Source organism: Simochromis diagramma, unplaced genomic scaffold, assembly GCF_900408965.1.
Source record: "Simochromis diagramma unplaced genomic scaffold, fSimDia1.1 OVJJ01000604.1, whole genome shotgun sequence".
In the NCBI taxonomy this organism is placed as follows: Eukaryota; Metazoa; Chordata; class Actinopteri; order Cichliformes; family Cichlidae; genus Simochromis; species Simochromis diagramma.
Window position 1 is genome coordinate 3852979 of NW_024387416.1, and position 20133 is coordinate 3873111.

Consider the following 20133-nt stretch of genomic DNA (forward strand, 5'->3'; position numbering starts at 1 on the left):
TTACAAAGCCAAATGCTTTGAACTTTAGAACTGATTACCATGTACTACTATAGATATAACAATCACTGAAACTGTGTAAGCAACGACCTGCATTTGGTTTGTAAAGTTTTGATTCACGAGGGGTTGTGACTCTGCTGTGAAAGCGCAGCTGTAGACAAAGTATAATACGGCCATCTAGTGGAGACAGGAAACGACAGCAACATTAGACTAAAAGGTTGTGTCTTTAAAAACGAAGCAGATTTTATTATATTCTAATTCTTGTATTCGTACCTTTTTACTACTAAAGTCGAACACGACGAAACAGCGAATTTGTAAATAGGGAGGCGCGTTCCATCAAGCTTTTGTTCTGAAAGTCTACAGGAAGTCCCACTCTGAAAACATTACTTGACGCTCGTGCCCTTGCGGTTACCAGGGGCAACATGAGCACCAGATGACAACTCACAGTTAGTAATCTAAAGTTGATCTCTAAGTCGAAAATTGCATTACTGCTTTCACTGCTCTGTGTTGTTGAATTACCACTAAGCGGAAATGCCACCAAAGGGAGCTAAAAAGGGCTCTGCTAAAAAGTCCAGTACTGATGGAGGCGCAGTAAACAAGAACTGGGAGACTGGTCTCATCAAAGCAGAGTTTGAAGAGGTTTGTCGTCTCACTGACCACTTTTTTTTGGCTGAACTTAAATAGTTTGTTGGAAACATTTATATCCTCTTCACACTGAGTGAATCTCGCAGTTTTCTCATAAGGCGTTAGCCGAGTCTAAGGGCAGGTTAATGGGTGCGCGCGTGCGATTAGCCAATTCAGGCAGCTTCGATTTTTCAGACCGGAAGTTATAATTTCGACATCCCTAAATGTTATTAGTAAACGTTGTTATGCTTCTTAAAAGCTTTTTCTTCTTCTTTTTTTTTCTTTAACGTAATTTTTTTTTCCATTTGTCTTAGCATAAATTGCGCCATCACTGAGCCTAAAGCGAGCTGTCATATACTGCAAAGCAAATATGTATAAATATGATATGAAATAATGTAGCCTGTGACTGGGGTGTATTGCAGTGGTATATCGTAAAACGTATTGCCCTTCCCAGGATTCGTGGAAGGCCTGTGTGTCTTTTGTGGTTGGGAGAGGTCCGCAGGAGGAGGAACTGATCCAGGCGTTGGCCTTGGCTGTACAGGAACCGCAACGCAAACTTTTCACCTTGCTAACTTGGGACGACACGCTTGCAAAGGTACTCCAACTTTGTTACTTCCTTTATATTAAAGGGACCTGTGGTGTTGATATAACACATTTTATATTTTATTGTTGACTCTACTAGACTTGCTTTACATCATTTACACTTAAAAATAAGCCTACTTTGTCTCAAATGTTGCATGGCGGTGTTAGTGACTGCGTCATGATACTAACGCCTACCAGCAAGAAGGTCGTGGTTCGAATCCATCAGCAGGATGAGCCCTTTGGGTGGGTGTTTGAACCTACCTGGCTTTCTTTCTGGATGCTCAAGGTTTCTCCCACATTTCAAAGGGCATCCCTTTTAGGTGAGCATGTGGTAGTCGTCGTATTTGACTGGCTCCTATACAGAGTGGACTTGACAGTTGCGCTTAAAACTGGGATGGACCTTCCAGAGCTGTGTTTAATATTGCTTAATAGCTTATAGCTTAGTAATGTACCATTCATGATATATATTGTAAAGTAAAATCCTTCCTCTTTGCAGATCCATGAGCTGGGGAATCCCAAAGCAAAAAAACCCGACGATGCCCCCATGTTCTATCAGGTATGCTTTGGAAATTTTTACAGGAGTGACTTTGTGCACCATGCCAAATAATGTTTTTTTTATGTGACGTGTTTCAGTGTAACAGTCATTGTTGTATGTGTATTTACAAGTGTCTGTGTTTTGTGTAGGTTACAGAGCCAGCTAAACTGCTGCTCGATGCAGGAGAGGGGATTCCCTGTGACCTGATGGCAAAAATACTGAAGTTCCAGCTGCTACTTATCAAAGCCTGTTATCAGCAGAGGTCAGATGCTAACCAGGTAAATGACTTGTTATTTAAGTGATTCTTATTCCTTTTTAATTAATTAAGGTGTTGACAGGGCGTGAAATTTCACTTTCAGTGTTATCTTACTAACACTACTAACATCTAGTTGTTTTTAAAAAAGATTTATTGTAACTCCAAATTCTTTGTATTTTGGTATTCATCATACCCCTGTAATATTACATTCTTCGTTTGTGTTTCACATGTCATGGGTACATGGCCTATACTTAATGGTCAAGTATTGTTTCATTCAAGACAGCTTTTGTACCACCAGTGATATAATTCTGAGTTGTAGGTACAAAAAAAAAAAAACCAAAACATTTGAGATGTTCCTCAGAGTCATATTTTTAAAACTGTTTTATGTTTAAGGCTGAGGAGGAAAAGACAACAGTCTCTGATAAAAAGGGAAAGGGTCCTCATACACCAGTGATACCACCCAAGGAGAAGAAGACCAAGCTGAAGCGCAGGGGTGACGTTGAGCCACCTACTTTCAAAGGTAAAAGCTGATGAAAAGCTAAAGTGGTAAAAATTAATGTAATTGTTCAGGTTGTTTCGTGCTTTAAAATCTTGTGCGCACTGATTTTGTGTCTTGGTCATAGACGATGAGCCAGAGTGGGGTCCTCAGCACTATATTCTAATCCTGGGATTCTACCAGCCGCAACTGATAGCGGGACTTGATGCCATAGGTGTTCATGTGTCTAATGTCATCAAATTGTGTTTGGAGTTCTCCCAAAATATGGAGGAGCAGCAGGATCACCAAGACAGCTGTGAGGGAAATGAACAGAGTCTCAGAGCTTCGCCGGTTTTTGATGCAGGTAAGGAGTAAACAGTAAATCTTCTGTTTGCTATCTTCAGTAAATAGTAGATGTATTGTATGTTATAAGAGAAGTATAAGACATGTATGTTTACACTGCATCATCATTTTTTCTGTGTGTATCAAAAGCTGCGCAGGAAAGGAAGTTGAATGAATTCTGGTCAGGTCTGAGATCAGTTTTGGACAGCGGGCCACCAGACTCCAGGCTCCATGATGTGGTTCAGCTCAGCTACACTGTTCCTGACTTCTTGCTTCCCTTTGACGCGCAGGACCCTGAAACTGTGGTGAGTAGATAAGTGTTTAACATATCTATTCTCATTTTTGAGTTTATTAGAATATTGCACATTATTTTGTTTTTCTGTTATCTAGTTTGAATTATATATTACATATCTGCTTTGTTTTGTTTAAGCATCACATGACGTGACCTGCTTTTTACTTGAAATCCGTGTCTGTGTGTCTATGCTGTGTGTCCAGCTGGAGTTGGGAAGCCAAATCTTTGACGGTGTGGCCAGTCTTATCTATGACTGCCTAGACGTCAGAAGGCAGTATCAGCAATACCGGAACAATGTTAAATTCATCAGTGTGCCTGCTGTTGTGAAGCACTCAGAGCCTGTGGAGGTAAATATATGTAGATACAGTTAGACACCAGTAGTTTTCTTGAGTGGATTTATTTTATAAAATAGACTTGTAGCAGAGGATGGTTTCGATCCATCGACCTCTGGGTTATGGGCCCAGCACGCTTCCGCTGCGCCACTCTGCTTACGCTTGTGATGTGACTCAAACCCACAATCCCTGGCTTAAGAAGCCTATCCATTAGGCTTCATGCACTGGTTTTAACCCACTAGGTACAAACCAGTGTTCACTAACCTGCACTTAACCCTCCGTTTTTGGCTTTATCAAAACCAAATACAAAAAAGATTGTCAATTACACTATCAAAATAAAAGTGTTGATATTCTGGTTGGTAAATGTGTGGGTTTTTTCAAGAGTATATTGAGGAGGATAGATCTAGTCTGAAATGAATCCTCTCACAATCAGACAACATAGCTTTTTATCTAAAAACAACACTCCAGATATGACCCACAGCACTGGTCCTGAACCTCTACACTGACATCCTTGTTTTTCTTTCTCTTTATTTGTTGATATTTGTCAGAATGGAGATGATTTTTCTGTTCCTTGTGCCAGGTTGTGTCAGCAGCTCCAACCCCACTCTCCAAGAAGAAGTCAGGTCAGGAGGAAGCCCCAGGAGACCAAGGTGAAATTTTGTTATTGTTAATGTTCATCTGGACTATTTTGGTATAGTCTTGTTTGGCATTTTGAATTAAAACCTGGATGGTTTCTTCTTGGCGGACAGAGAACAGGCTCCTTCCTCTCTCTCTAAATGTGGACATGTGTTACTATAACAACCTGCTGGACCTGGTTGCTCCTGAGGCCTGCTCTGTGCCTTTGATCCTGCACTGTATGTTGGAACAGGTATGTGTGCATTTGGTTTTGTGAATGTGCAGTTTTGCTCTGTCTCTTACTGTGTGTGAAAGAAGCATTTCCAAACATGGTCGATGGGAAAATGTTGTGTGACTGATTAATGAATAGCTAAAATGAGGACATATTAGAATTTGTACAATTTGTGTCTCTAGGTGGTGATTTCTGCAGAGCAGTCCTTGTCTGCCCACCCCCATGTGGCTGAGGACTCCAAACCTCTCAGCAGCCCCTGGTTAGACCACCAGCTGGTCAGCTATATGCTCCAAAACTTCTTGCCACTAGTACAAAAAGAAGAGGAGAGACTCTATGTATTAAACAACCTCCTAAACACAGTACAGAATGAAGAGGATAAGAAGGTATAAGTACCACTGCATAACAATACACACCTAGATAAATCCAAAGAACACGTGCTGAGAAGACCACAAAAAATCGCTAAGCCTCCAGCCTAGTATGTGAAGCATTGGTGGTTCAGTGGTAGAATTCTCGCCTGCCACGCGGGAGGCCCGGGTTCGATTCCCGGCCAATGCAGCAGCTTTTTTTTTTTTCCCCTTCTCCTTTTAAACAGAAGGCGCCGACTCACAGGAAGACAAGGTCATATTTCAGTGGACAGGATTAGTGTCAGACACTTAAAGCTGAATAGCAAATCCCCACAAGCTCTCGTGTTATGATAATAGAGCACTTGCGGCAACATTCCCTAAGTAGGATGGGCTTGGTTGTGACGTATGGGGGATGGGTGGGGTAAAACACTCGGTTTCCTGAACATGTGACAGGAAAACCATGTCATCTATTTCATGCTGTTTATGCATGAAAAGATTTTTTCATTTTTACAGAACAAAAGGTTTTGGTATTCAAAACAATTGTATTTTTAATGAACTCAAACTCACATTTAAGTCATAACTCAGTCACATGTATGCATTAATAGAAGAATCCAATTCCAAATCTAATTCATCAAAATGAATCAGATATGGATTCTTCAAGAAATACTCCAATATAATAATGCTTAACACGTCCTTATTAATCCTTATTGTAGAGATTAATCAGAGCTGCGTAATGCTGAAATAACACGTACAACACTGAGTAACCATGCTACAAATACATACCAGTGCACCACCAGCAGATGGTGCTATATTCAATGTGTAACTTTAGCAGAAATATTGAGGTTTTCTGTATATATGTCTAATAAATACTAATGCTAAGAAACCAGCCATGAGCTCAAAGGAAGAAAGATTTTGGAGGGTAGGACAGGATTCCTTTAAATATGACTTTGCTTCTAAGATTTTCCATAAGCTCCTTTTAAACATTCACTCTAATCATGAAAACAGCTTGAAGCTGCTACTTTATGAACATATGCATATGCATTAAGCTGGCTTTTTATTCTTGCATACAGGAAATTCACATTACAGCACCAGCATTGTTCCACAAACCCCACAGAAAGCACAAAAACACAGTTTACATTGCTTTAGTTGGGAGATTTTCACTGAGGCCTTAAAAATACTCCAAACACTTTGCATGTTTATGATAAGTGTTCCCTCACTCAGAATCACAACTCTAGGTCAGATTAACAAGACTCTTATTTAATATATTTGACATTTTAACAAATTCTTACCAGGATCTGTTGCTCATACCAGCAAAGAGAAGTTTTATCTCCTGCTTAAGTGAAAAACTTGATCAGAAACTAACTGCAAATAATGTTGTTAACTTCTATCAGAAAAGGTTTAGAAGCTCCAGTTTAACAATGAGTTCTGGGCTCTCAGGTACGCTTAGAGCACAGTGTACAATTTATTAATGTTTCTCAATTTTATTATCTTTGTTTATCTGTGCTAGAGGCTAGTGGCGAAATTTGGAGCAAGGGAAACTGACAGGAAGACTGAGCAACCTCTGGTTATCAGACACCATGATGAGCGGGCCCAGCGCTTGAGAGACATCAGTGTAAGTAATTTTATTGTATTTTAAAATCAAGTTTTTATGTTGTCCGTGTGTGATTTTTACATGATATTAAGAAAATGACTGCCTGGTTTAACAAGAGCTGCTGTGTATTTGTGTACATGCACGTGGCCCTCTTAGGTGGTTCAGGATTTCGATCCGACAGAGGTGGAGTTGTCCATGATGAGACTGTCTCCGGTGTGGGAGATGATCGAGTCAGTCCCTCAGCAGAAAAACAGAAAATCTTGTTGGATGTCCATCAAACAACAGCTACAGCACTACTGCACAGATGGTCAGAACCTGTGCTTAAGGCCTCGGGTCAACTCATTGTACCTACTTACAGTATATTTTGATGAATCTTGTGATAAAGTTCTTGATTCATCGGCTTCCTACAGATGATGTGTCATGGCCGGAGGTGGAGCGTTTTTTTCATCAGAGCGTCTTTGAGGCTATGCCGCTGTCCGGGGTGGATCAGCAGGGTGTGTTACGTGGAATAGCAGACCCAGCACAGCAGCAGACATCAACAGTAATCCCCTGGGATGACCCGTTATCCTTTGCTAAACAGCAGCTGTATAACATGAGGAACAAAGGTCTGATGTTATATTAGTTAATTCACTTACTGTTATGTTATGACACTTGCTTACATGCAGTATGTTACATTTTACAACTCACTCATGAAACACCCTACATCACTGCTTTACTTTACTATAGATCCAACATTTCTTACTGATGAGCCTTCTAACAGAGAGGTATTATTCTTATATTTATCTCTTTATTTATTTATTTTTTAGCTTGCTTTAATTTAAAAAAAAAGAAAACAGCAATGGATCCTGTATTTTTCCCCCAGGAGCAGAGTGGTAGAGTGTGTAGCCACCTGGACTTATCTGACATACAGAGCTGTAGGTTGAGATCTCTGTTTCACTGGTGCTATGCTGAGCACCACAATGCCACCGTCCTGCCTCAGGTGATATATCTGTTTTATCTTGTTAAATGTGTTAGGGGTGTCACATTAGACGTACTCTGGTTACTACACGTTAAGTCTCCTCTACTCTGAAGCTTTAAATGTAAAATGCAAGAGATGAAATGGGTTTAATGAGCAAACTAAACAAAGTTGAGGCTATACTCTGCAGCAGTATTATGTACATCCTGCAGAAAACAGCACCGTTCTTTCGCATCTGTTTTTACAGTTTGAGGCATTTGCTTGGATATTTTGACTTCCTTCTTTTGTGTAGTTGCTCCAGTTAGCATCAGAGGAATACTGCTGCTTGGACACCTTCAGAGGAAGCCATAACAACATCCTATACGTTTTCTGCCACAATCCCATGAGTCCTCAACGCCAGTCCAGGGAGTTCTGGCATGTGGCTCTTCACACCGATGTCAAGTTCAGGTGTGAAATGATGCTTGTTACAAGAGGAATAGTAAGAAATCTTTTGCTGATTGCTTTCATGGATGTACATGTCTGTGTCATAGCAATGTGTTGGAACCGAGTACTCACTCCTGGATTCATTAAAGAGCGTAATCTGCAGCTCACTCTACATTGTCCTGTCTGTCTGTACAGGAGTTACTTTGAGCATGTAGCAGATACTGTTTCACAGTGGACGAGACAAGAGGAATCAAAGAGAGACACAACGCAAGACGGAAACGACACTCCAGAATCTGATTCTCCAAAAGGTATCGTACTATAGTGATCAATATGTGGCTCTACCAATGTAACCTTGCTTACCTAGGTATACATATAATATTTGTTTTCTTCCTGGACTAGATGACAATACTGTTTGTTCTTCCAAGGAGGATGAGAGAATGGAAGTCTTCATCAGAAAAGGCTCCCTTAAAGTCAGTACAGGCTAACACACAAGTACACACACCTGAATCTGACATGGAGAATTTCATAGAGCAGTCTCATTTCTTATATCCCTCAGATGCTTTTTCACAGAGCAGTTAAGTAATAAATTCACGAGTTCAAATTCATGGTCCAGTTCTAATAGTTCCAGTTTTCAGTATTTTATGTGTAAAGTACGTCTAGAGATAAAATAAGATTTCTCATTATCTCAGGATAGAATTCAGCCACATTAAACTACTTTAGAGTCACCAAAGTGTTACATGGTTACAGTATTGTGGTGTTACAGGCCTGGAAGTTGGAGCAGGAGCGTCAGAAGGAAGAGGCGATACCCAAAAAGTCAAAGAAAGAGGATTTGCCGAAAGATAAGCAGCAGAAAAAGGAGGATAAGTCAACCGACAACAAGAAAAAGAAAACGTCATCTGATGACAAGAAGAGCAGGCCAGGGACGGAAGGCAGCTCAGCCAACCCTCCCACAGAGTCAGCTATCACAACAGCGCCCCCTGTGGATGAAGTTGTAGAAGTACAGCATGCAGAGGAACCTTTCAATGTGAGGGCACACACCTAGAACCCATTACAGAACTAAACTCGTGTTTTGGTTAAGGTCTTGATAAGTGAAACAGCTTCGTTCAGGTTAAGTAATAAATGACTCCATGCATATGGTCGTTCATGTTGATGTGTGTGTCCAATGTTTAGGGTTTCATTGGCTACATCATGGATGGAAAATTGATCCATGTGTCAGGTTGTCTCCAGTACCTTTTCCCCTCCGATGGAGGACGTGTCACTGTGGAGACAGTCAGCTTTGTTCAAGGTACGGGAACAGTTTTTCTCCCCCTCCCGCAGCTATATTTCCCTAAGAATGAAAAAAATGTTGAAGTATTTATGAGCTTAGTTCCATTATTAGACAAATGGCACCATAAATAAATGAAAAACATAAATAAAGCAAAGGTCAAATATTCCTCAGTAACACATAGTTTTTCCTCCAGGTTCCAGCCAAATGAAAGTCGTTGTGAAGAAGGATGGACATCATTTCTACACACACATCAACCAATTTGTTGTTGATCCTGCAAAATGTCCCCCTCATAACCAAGACAATAAAAACATTGAACCGGAAAAGGACTGTAGAGGTAAAGATGCTACCTGTTGTAATTTTAGGTTACCTTTTTATACACCTGTGTAAATACCACAGTTATTGTGAATGATATGTGATTTATAGACTCATTTAGTGTGCGTGTGTGTTTGCGGTCTCTTTCAGGAGCAGAACCTGCGGAGATAAAAACAGTGAAGCAGGGCTCCTTCTCAGCTGTGCTTGACAATAGAATTCGTCTTTCATACAGTTTCTACGGTCCCACGGGAGAGCGCACAGGTATTACACTCAGACATACAGTACATATTTATAAAAGAAAGTATTTTTTTATACTTAAAGTTGCAAACAGGTTAAATACAGTATTGAATAATTAATAAACTCAGTGTTCCTGACATTTATTAAGCCTGGAGCATCAAGTTTAAAAGGCCTTGACTGTACGGGTAGCGTAGTGTTTTTGTTTGGTCAGACCTGCACTTTAGTAACCCCTTTGCCCAGTTATCGATCCATCCTTGGCTCTTCTTCTTTTTCTTCTCTATTTGCATTTTATCTGCAAACTCAGTATTCTTTTTTAAGATTCTGCAGATGGCATCCATTTCTACGCCCTAGTGAAAGACAATGAAAGAGGGAAGGATACATCAGGTGAAGGAGATGCTTTTCAGTAGCTTCCACAAATGTCAGTCTATCTTCACTGTGGGTCAGGTCTAAATCACTGTCCAGTAATGCTTCCTTCTGGCCACATTTCAAAAATTTCAGTGCTTCCACACTCGCTCTGACATTGAGGAGGGTATATGTGCATTTATTTCATCCTGTCTGGACTTTGGAAAATGGATTGTAGAAAAGAACACAGACAGACAAATGAACAGAATTTTTAACACCTGCAACTAGTTCAAAACACTTTTTTTTAAATTTCAAAACCGTATCTTGTGTTTAGGCCTCCTTATACTGGTTACAATTAAAGTTTTAAGATTGACTTTAATATTTTTAATCCCATTTAACTTTAAACGAGATAGGCTCCAGCTTCCTCACAAGCCTGAATTGGATGAGCAGAAGAAAGCACTTTGTTGCTTGGCTTGAATTGCTACAGCTTAGTGCCTTGCTGATGGTCTGAAACTGGAACAATCCAGGCCAATCAGTATTTCTGACCGGTTCTTAATACTTAGCTTTTTAAAAATTATTTATTTATTTAATCACTACATATTATATATTTCCTTTTTACTGCACTGATCATAAGTTTTATTTATTGTTGTCACTTGTTGTGAGCAGTTTCTGTTTAATGTCCCATGTTGAGTTAGTTTGTCTCTGTTTGATTTATAGTCTTCTTTGTGATGTGAAAATCCCTTACGTGTTATTAAAGTACTTTTTAAAATAAAGTTATTATTATTATAGTAATTTCCCAGGAAACCAAAGGCAAAGTACCAGAGACATCTATCGCAGACCCCATTCATCTGTCTGCCTCCATCCACTGCTCCAAGGAAAAAGATGCAGCGTCAGTTCCCTCAAAGACACAAACCACATCCAGCAGACCTCCAGAGTCCCAGGTTAACACACATTTACATGTTTACAGAAAATAATGTAGATTCATGTAGACTATATGTACGTGTACACATAGGTTTTTAACCATAAAATATGTTCTGTCATTAGACTAAATATGTAATGTATGTCTAAGGGTTGTGAAGGTCAACCAGCAGAGCAATCAAATTCGTTCAGCGGTCTCAGCCTCTCTATTCCTAATGGCCTCATGCTGCAATATCTGCGAGAAGATACACAAGGTCAGTAACGGATGTGTTTAGAATTTATAGTACCTATGCAGTCAATTTTGCAGACTCCCGTCCTTGGTGCAAGTAGGACCCTGTTCGTGCTCGTAGAGACTCATCTGTATATCTTCTGTGCTCAAATCGACCTGCTTACCCGCTTATGTGCCGAGACTAGTGCCACATTTTGGTGGCCTATCTACAAATAGCTTGAATTTAATGAATGTGTCTTTCATGAAGTTTTAGCACAACTTTCTGCATCTACTATAATCCCATTAACCATTCTGCATATGCTAAAGAGTCATACTCAAATATATATGACATGATTTGTGTGTGTTTTTGTGTCCATGTAAAGAAGGAGGTATTATGGTGAGACAAAGCTTTCCTCTACATGGCAAAGGAAAGGCAAGACATCTTCAGGATACATCCCTCTCCAAAGAATTGTCCCGTATTATCACCAGCCAGGGAGCTGTGATCCGTTACATGAGAGATGGATCCACAGAGGTACACTCATTCATACTGAGGCACATTTTGAAATAAATATACAACTGACTCCAGGCAGGTAGTTCTTGAATAGCTGCACAAATTGTTACATGAAAACGGTGAAGAATCATGCCCGTTTTTTCTGGCGTCTCTTATTTTTTTGTACTGCAGGTGCTGTTTGCTGATGGCTCAGTCAGTTTCAGTCAGGATTCTGGTCCAGTGTGGGTCCCTGACTCTGAGGTTCAGGAGCAAAACTCTGATCAGGAATCTAAGGATAGCAAGAAAGGTTAGACTGGTGTACCACTGAATACAAAACAGCGCTTCTTCTGTCTCGTAATGAGTGTGACGGGGCGCTTGCTGGGAAGATAATTAATTTTCAGTGGTACAGTTATACTCTCTTTGCACGTCTTGTGTCTCTGCAGAACAGGGCTCAAAGGAGGGGACTAAGGATCACAGAGGGTGTTGGTTAACTACAACTCCATGTGGAGATCGCATCTGTACTGTTGGGACCACACACAAAAACATGCCAACCACGTCCCTTCTCACTTACAAGGCTACTGACCCCATCACCCATCAGGCAAGAAAGTACTATTTCTTCTAAATTATACAGGCTACCAACATTGCAATTAAGTCCATAATAAAAATGTGAGAGTTAAAAAATCCTCACGGTGCTTGGGGGCAGAAATTTCATTTCAGAGTGTTCACACTTTGATGTTCTCTGAGTACCTTGAAGTATATGATATATAGAGAGAAATGAGACTCATTCTGAAATCGTCTTATGCTTTTCATCGCTAACTTAGCTCGCTGACTCTGGTTTCTTGTGTTAGGTGATGCTGAACCGCGAGGATCTGGTGGTTTCTGTCCAGAACCCAGATGGGTCTGTAGTTGTAGAGCATGCAGATGGAACCAGGATTACCAGCCTCTTGCAAGAAAGGCCAATGAATGCAAATCCACACTGTTTGCTGCGCACTGGTGACCAGCAGGCACACAGTACATTGATCAAATCCATACTCAGCAGTAGACCTGCACTTACAGATGACTACACAAATATATGCAGTATACATGCTATCACCATTAAAATACATTATAATCTCTAAGCAGATTTTTATATCTGATTTATGTTCCTGTGACATTTACTTTTCCAGGACAGCAGCCAGGGAGTGTAACCCTTAAATCAGCCTCTCAAAGTGCAAGCGACTGCACTGAGTGTGTGGAAAGCATTGCTGGGGACATGGATGTCAAGGACACTTGTCTCAATGGAGACATCAGCAGGAACAGTGCAGGGAATGCATGTGACCGGGAGGGAGCTGTTCATGTGTGCACAAATCTGAATCAGTGCGGATGTATGTGTGATGAAAAAGAAAGTACTGAAAGTAGTGTGCAAATGAATAGTGAACATGGTGTGTTTGCCAAAGAGACTGCGACTCAGAATGTTGAGACTAAAGGGTGTGGGAAGGATGAATCAAGGATGTCTGCTAAAGAGCGGATGGTGTTGGTAGAGAAGGAGGGCTGCGCCACAGTAGTGATGTACCCAGAGCGTCAAACGGCTCATATCTTTTTAGCCGATGGAACGGTCGTCACTGGGAACAATCAAAGAGAATACGAGGTGCGTGATTTGCCAGCAGATGGCACCAAAACTTAAATAAAAGCTTGGAACTAGTGACTTTAAGACATGGATAAGGCTGCACTTTGACACTTGTTTGCAGAACCGTTGATCCATATTTGTGCTTTGTACCCAAGGTGTTCCCATCCAGTGTAGGAGTCCTGTCCATCAGAAGCGATGGAACATGCGTGTACTCCTCAGACCCACTCGTAACTCCAAGTCCAAAGGGGTCTACTCCCACTGAACAGACAGGAATTTACACTATGAGTCATACGGGCGAAGTGGCCTGTGAAATTACAGACCCTGATGGGAACCATTTCCAGGTCAGTTTCTCTGATCGCAAGATAGTGAGCCTATGTTGCTGTGCAGGTCTTTTTTAAGGTGGTTAGCATAGAAGGAATGTGGGAATTTGGATCAATGAAATAGTTTGCTATATTCTTAAAGTCTCAAAGAAAGACCTATGATGGGAAAAAATATAGAAATTCATTAAGCTCGTATTATTTTTAGTTTCGGTAACATGCTGAACTTTGTTGCAGGTTATGGAGGATGGGCAGATATCTGTGCTAAACTTGAGACCTGCTACTAGCACGCTTAAACAAACGGAGGAAGAGCTAGAAAAGGAAGAGGACAGTGAAATGGATGGGCCTCGTGAAAAACCCAGAGAGCAGTGTCCCAGGTAGCTTGGCTGATTGTGTGTATGTTGTGTGTGTGTGTGTGTCTGTGTGTCACCATGGAAAAATGCAATTCTGGAGAAACTTAAGCAACCTAAAAATGCCCTTTTGACTATTATTTCTGGGTTTACATGAAACAGCCATTATGTAATAAAGTTGTAGTGACTACTGAGAACTTGTATGTCAAAATGTCAGCAACATCCACTCGTATTTCAATTGTTTTTAATTGTCCACAAGATCAAAGAAAAGACAATTCACAGGGCATTTAGTAAGAAAACTCTTATAAACTGTATTTGTTATGTTTTTTTTATCTCTCTAAAAGAAAGGTAGCAGAAATGAATGCCAAATAACTAAACTGATGTCCGGCATTGTTACTCACAGTCTGCTATTATCTATTATATCTATTTTGTCTTCCAGGTTGTTTCTGGTGCATGAGGATGGCTCAGGCACTGAACTGCTGAGCTCTCAAACTGTAAAGGAGCTGCTCTGCCAGGCGTACTTGGACCCTACCATAGCACTGTTGAAGGAACAATTGGCAAACACACAAGGTTTAATGTCTCCTAAATCAAGAAACAACTGGACTGAATAAAATTGTTCTGTGGTTTTTGTTAAAGAATGTCCCCCAAAAAACTTCCACATAGTGTATAATGACAGTTAACTGTCTCTAATTTTGAGTGTACTTTTGTCATTCTGTTACATCAGGAGATGGATAAAAGAAACTATTCAGTTAACCAGGAAGTAATGTGAGGTTTGTGGGTGTGTCTGTTCCAGATGAGTTTGGCATCACTATCCTAAAGCCCAGCCACCAGAGTGTGTGGTTTCAGTGGTTGCTTAACAAACAGAACCCTGAAATTACCCCTCCCAACCTCAGAAACCGCAGCTGGCATGACTTCCCCGCAGTAGAAGTATGTCTATACATGCTTACACATATCACACACACACACACACACAGAAACAGCACTTGAAATCCATTTTACTGTTTTTGCATTCCTCTCAAATCCAGAAGAAGAGTCCAGGTCCTCCATTTGGTACTGACGTAGTGTATAATTTGGGTCTGAGAATGAGGCCTGCAGGTTCTGCAGTACATCATCGGCCTGTCAGGAGCTGCCCTAAGGTCCTGGAGCTGAGAGAACTATACCAGCACAGACCATTCACCACACCACTCAAAAATACTATAGACTCACGATTAAAGGTAAAATTATTCTTTATCATTTGTCTCCAAAACTGGAGTTTGTGTTAAAACATTTGAGAAAGACATAAATCATCTCGTTAATGTGACTTCAGACATATCTAGAAATGTGGCTTTTACTGCAGGAATACATCGAGAGTTTGATGGAAAGAGAGCAACGGTCAGAAAAGATGAAAGTTAAAGACCCTCGCTCTGAGGAGGAGACTGCCCATGCCAGTGATCTCATCAATCTGATTTTGGTAAGCACACACACACATACACATATTGAGTATAACAATGATAATGTTTATAGTTATAGGGAACACTGTGTGGCTCTTTCCCTCTACTACATACTGGCTTCTAAAAGTAAACCTTGTACTATAACATAAAGGACAAAAGCTGACTTATATTGCACTTTGTAGTCTTTTCCAGAGGAAGATGATGCCAGTCACACCATTGATAGGAGGATTTCAGGTTGGTAAGACAGCATCTGTAAACCAGTTCATTTGGTTTTTAGAGTTGGCTTGTACCTGATTTAGTCCTGGTTTGGTGTCAGAATACTGAGGGGAAAGTACACCTTTTGTTGTATGTGTCCACAGAGGACGTAGCCAGTCTGTACAGCCAAGGAATCTGTAGCCCAGCTGAACAGTCAGATGTTTCTCAAGACTTTGCCACGGCACAAAGTGACAGCTTGGAGAAATTAAACCGGTACGTGTGTTAAAATAATCTCATCTTCACTAAGGTGAAAGTTCCAGGTTTTAATCTGTGTAAATATGCTTTTGAAATGCTCTTTTTCTTTCCAGTTGTACCAAAGACAAGGATACAACATGGACTGAAAAACTTACACAGTACAGGTAAAAACATTATTACTGATTGTGAGTGATAACCTTAATATAACAAAGCAGCCTTTGCAGCTTAGCCTTTTTTAGGACTTGCATAGGACTTAATCTGGACATTTGTCAGTCACATTGGTTTGTAGTAATTGTAGAAATGACTTTTCGTCTCTCTTTTCCTGAGTGGGTTTTATGAACAGAACTAGAGCTACTGCAATACTTTCAGTACTACTAACAGAAAGATAGAAAGAAGTACTGCCACCGTTAAAGTTTGTACTATTTTTCTATTCTTGTGTGTGTATTTTAGGCAGGAGATGCGTGAAGAGAAGATCTATAGAGAGGCTATGAGGAAGAGGAGCGTTGTTCCCTTTTTCCACCCAGAAAATATTCCCCTGTACGAGGTACTATATTCTCTTAACATCATCTTAAAGCATTCCCAGTCGATTTTTCTATGTGCAGTGTAGAAAAACACGAAGCACCGTTTCTGGTTTTCTCAGAGTCTGCTACAGCAACAAATACCTGACATGAGGAGTTTGTCAATGGCTCTCCCACCATTTCCTAAGTCGGACAGTACTGAGGGCTTCCTGAAAGATGCGCCACAGGAGGACAGTAAGTTATGATACCTTTGTGAGTATTTACTAGAGGTATAACTTGTTTTAAAGATGTTTTTTTGATTGGAATCTTCCCAAAAAAACAAAACAACAGAATAAATGAGTCTTAATGGTGAATTCAGTGACATGAAGCTGTTTATTAAACTACATTTGTGTTTGGCACTGTAGCTCCAAGGCCTTTAAACCCAACACCGTCTCAGTCTGCAAGGTAATAATGAGCAAATTATGTTTTGAACTGTTTCTCCTGTTTCATTTTTCACTCTGTGATTTAGCCACTTACAAAACTGTCATCATCAGTGCTTAATTTGTGTTTTTTCTTTTAGTCATTCAGCAAGAAGCAGCAGGGTGCTAGAAAAGAGACCCACCAACCCCACACCTCAGTCTGCTGGTTTGTTTCTAACCTTCTCATGTTTTATATTACTATTAATTCCTGGAAACTTCAATAATGCATCAAATATTTTTTAGGACAGAAATGACGTAAAGCCACTGTGAACATACAGACATGGAGCAGTATGATCAGTCAGAAACTGCACTCTGTGAGGACAGAAGCAGAATTTTATTTAAATTTATTTAGATCGTTGAATCTCTGCCAGGACTTGATGGCTCAGTACAAAGACAAATAATACTGTATATGATTTACACTTCTATGCAAACTTATGAATTATCCTGTGTGTGTCTGTGTGCGTGTACACGTCCAGGTGAAAGCAGTTGGAGGGATTCTTCTAGGAAATGCAAGTCACCACAGTTAGATGTGAGTGGAAAGCCCAGACAGACTACAGTCGCACTACCATCCTCTGTCCTCGGCTCTAAATCCTGCAGTGCACCGGTACAAAATCATTTTTGTTTTTTTGCCAAAAATGTGCTGGTCGAGTTTTTGTTTTGGGTGGTTCCCTAGTATTAAACTTGCTATTGGTTAATAGTATTACCACCTGTGGGCTCAATGTTTATTAAGAGAAACTTTGAACTTACATTCCAATAGTTCATTTTTTGTTTGTTTGTTTGTGAAAAGTAAAATGGCCCTTGAAGGGACCTTTAGAGGATCTATACGTTTGTGCCATAATTATTTCATAACCTGAAGGATTTTTCTCCTCTCTCCATCATCAGTGGGATTTAGGAGTGAGCCTTTTTATCGCTGATATCCTATCAAATTGGGAGTGTTAAAAAAAGATGTTCCTATAATACCATTTGTACACATACTTTACCCTATATTTTTATCAGGGTAGTATCAAGCTGCCAGTTTTTCATTGTTAACTTTTCTTTGTCTATGTCCTCTGTTGAAGCTCCTGCAGGCGGAGGAGCAAGTGAGGAGGAAGTGTCAAACAGGTGCCATTGTGAAGGGCTTCCAGCTCATCCCATCGAGCGTAGACTTTGGCACGCTGAAGGAGGGCACCTCCTCCACCATTACTGTTGTGATGAAGAATGTTGGTTTTGACATATGCAGGTAAACCACCAGACAGATAGAGACAAGTGATTTTTGGGGGTTATTTTTGTAGTCTTAGGTCTTGTTTCAATTGTCTTTTAGTACCTCGGAAAGAAATGAGGACTGTTAGGTGGAGGCAATTTATGGGTCACCTTCAAGTCCAAAGGGAAAACTCTGACCTAACTATTTGTGGTTTATTTCACTCTGTCGCTGCCAGGTTCCATGTGAAACAGCCTCCTCCTGCTACAGGCCTCCGGGTCATCTACAGCCCTGGCCCTGTAAGTTTTCATTTTGATGTTTAATATGAAATAAAAATTTAATGTAATATAATATTTATATTAATGTTCCAGCCACTGCGTTTCTACTTTAATGCTATTGAATTAATTGTATAAATGTTCAAAACAGCTGACATTTTTTTTGTTTGTTAAAGGGTTAAATTCTACTTCCTTCAATGTCTCATAGGCATATATGGTGTCTTGTTTTACTAGGTGGCCGCAGGTCTGCAGGTCGAACTGCAGGTTCAGCTGTTTGCAATGTGTGCTGTCCAAGCAGGGGAAGTAGAGCCAAAGAAGTTAATCTCCCAGGAAATTATCATTCCTACTGAGAAAGACATCCTCTGTCTGCCAGTCACTGCTAATATCCTTTGAGCACCTAAAGAAACTCATTCAGTTTAGCTTTTAATTTTCTTACTAGAAAACAGCGTTTAAAAAAGCAAAAACTTCTCTTCTGACTTCCGAAACAAGTGAGAGAAAAGTTGTGTATAAGAGATCTGCCCAGACTTAGTAACCAACACCAAAATGTCAAACATACACGTCTGAAACAGAATCAAACCCAAAATAACAAAAAGAAAAGGACTGTTGCAGCTTTCCTTTGCTACACAGTGAATGGTATTTTCAAGCAATGGCAATTTCATCTCTGAAATTGCTTTTATCCGCATCATTTTTACCTGTTATTGGTAAATGCTAGCAACAAATCCATCTGAGTTTAGCACAAAATGCAAAATGCAAATAGAGTAGACCTCAGCCAGCCTACATTCACTGGTTTCACAATCGACAATCACATGTGGTAATACTACGTTTTTGTTTTTTTGTTTTTTCTTTTGTTGTGGTGACATTACTATAAAAAATAAAAGTAATCCACTGGGTTTTAGCTCCACAGATGCCAGGAGTGCTTTAATTCTAGGAAATACATAAAATTGGTGGGCTGTGAGGCAGCTGCTCATTCTTTGATTCAGGATGTGCCAAACCCCACACTTAGGCAAGCGTAATGCGAGTGTGTTACATGGTGACATGGATAAGTGTTGGATAAGTGGTAGTTGTTTTGGTTAGTGCGAACAAACTGCTTCCAATTTTACAGTAGGTCTAAAGTCCATCACTGGCCATCAGGTCTCTCAATTCCCGTTGTTCTTCTTCCAGATCTTATCCATATTGCAGAGCTATGAGCTTCTCCAAGATCTTATCCATACTGTGTTCAAAAAACACAGTCTGAGTACTCACAGCCCTGCCCATCGAGTATCCGGCAGCAAACGTCTCCGCAGGACAATCAGGCTCTCCCAAGCCCAGGAGTTGTCAGTTTCATTAAGGGACCAGTTGATAAAATCCATAATTCTTCTTTAGGTTTTTAGAGAACAAGTCTGGGAGACTATCTTAGGGTTAAAGAATAAGCCAGACTATACAAATGACATGAGAAGCCAAGCAGGAAAGATAAGGGAGAGGGAGAAGGAGAAAGTGCGACCGCCTCCGTCAAGAGCCAAGAGAAGGATGAAGGATTTGTTGTTGCCTAGGTTATTATTCCAGCCTCAATTTCATGTTAAAAAAAGATTTTCTTGTGTAACTAAGATTCAAAGTTACTGCTGATATGAAATTTCATGAAGATGAATGAAGATTCATGGTGTGTGTGTTGAAAGAAGTGATGTTGGTCCTTAACTAACTTCACCTATCCTTCCTGAGGGATTATATGAAATTTGGCTAAAGGACCACAGCAGGGTCCATAAAAAGAACATCTCCAAGGTCTTCCAGGCTTCCAGCTGGGCAGGGAAGCGTCCTGATCAGCCCCGCAGTAAACGCAGGTTAGTGTCTTACACCATGAAATAACATCTTTAAGATTCAGACAGAGGATAAGTCACTGATAAAACCGTTTTGTTTTCAGGACATATTAAGGACTCCAGCTTCTCTCAGTCAGATTTCACACCTTTTAAGCCTTCATCACATTATAACCATCTCACGTTTGATTATTTCTGATAAATTGTGATGTTTGATGTGAAATAAAAATATTAACCTAAGTAATTGAGGCAATTGAATTCTTATGTGTGACCATGTCTGCTTGTAACACATTATGATAAATACCTGCGCTGCCTAATGTAATTTGGCTGGTACTGTACGAGTTAGAGCCGTGCCTCCTGAGTGTGGGCGCGTGTCTAGCTCTACGGGGGAGACTC

The 20133-nt window shown here is 40.3% G+C and overlaps 1 protein-coding gene and 2 non-coding genes across 8 annotated transcripts; 2 read left to right on the forward strand and 1 right to left on the reverse strand.

Moving 5' to 3' along the window:
* Window positions 1–243: 243 nt before the first annotated feature.
* On the forward strand, window positions 244–19979 carry spag17 (sperm associated antigen 17). Of its 6 annotated transcripts, none has more exons than XM_040012474.1 (50): window positions 244–636; window positions 1076–1216; window positions 1700–1759; window positions 1888–2016; window positions 2388–2514; window positions 2618–2833; window positions 2962–3116; window positions 3307–3450; window positions 4016–4085; window positions 4185–4303; window positions 4465–4665; window positions 6134–6238; window positions 6374–6524; window positions 6628–6822; window positions 6944–6981; window positions 7080–7196; window positions 7465–7619; window positions 7791–7903; window positions 7995–8065; window positions 8359–8619; window positions 8766–8880; window positions 9056–9196; window positions 9325–9435; window positions 9730–9795; window positions 10543–10694; window positions 10823–10925; window positions 11263–11411; window positions 11562–11676; window positions 11813–11967; window positions 12218–12380; window positions 12536–12996; window positions 13131–13316; window positions 13530–13669; window positions 14082–14212; window positions 14436–14569; window positions 14668–14856; window positions 14979–15092; window positions 15255–15306; window positions 15432–15540; window positions 15636–15686; window positions 15973–16066; window positions 16163–16274; window positions 16445–16484; window positions 16600–16664; window positions 16975–17027; window positions 17557–17717; window positions 17914–17974; window positions 18185–18332; window positions 19632–19764; window positions 19845–19979. In XM_040012474.1, the coding sequence occupies exons 1-50, from the start codon at window positions 529–531 to the stop codon at window positions 19852–19854; spliced, it is 6390 nt and encodes a 2129-aa protein (XP_039868408.1). In that variant the 5' UTR covers window positions 244–528; the 3' UTR covers window positions 19855–19979. The 6 variants fall into 6 exon arrangements, with proteins under 6 accessions (XP_039868408.1, XP_039868405.1, XP_039868404.1 ...); XM_040012471.1 differs by having other exon boundaries at window positions 11266–11411; window positions 16975–17102; XM_040012470.1 differs by having other exon boundaries at window positions 245–636; window positions 16975–17102.
* Window positions 3521–3592, reverse strand: trnam-cau. The gene has a single exon. It is a non-coding gene; the product is annotated as a tRNA-Met (tRNA).
* trnag-gcc lies at window positions 4767–4837 on the forward strand. Its single transcript has one exon. It is a non-coding gene; the product is annotated as a tRNA-Gly (tRNA).
* Window positions 19980–20133: the final 154 nt, after the last annotated feature.

Coding starts and splice junctions, on each gene's coding strand:
- spag17 (XM_040012470.1), top strand. CDS start 529: ATGCCACCAAAGGGAGCTAAAAAGGGCTCTGCTAAAAAGTCCAGTACT. Junction 16,067..16,162: donor AAAATATTCCCCTGTACGAG/GTACTATATTCT, acceptor TGGTTTTCTCAG/AGTCTGCTACAGCAACAAAT. Junction 17,718..17,913: donor GTTGGTTTTGACATATGCAG/GTAAACCACCAG, acceptor TGTCGCTGCCAG/GTTCCATGTGAAACAGCCTC.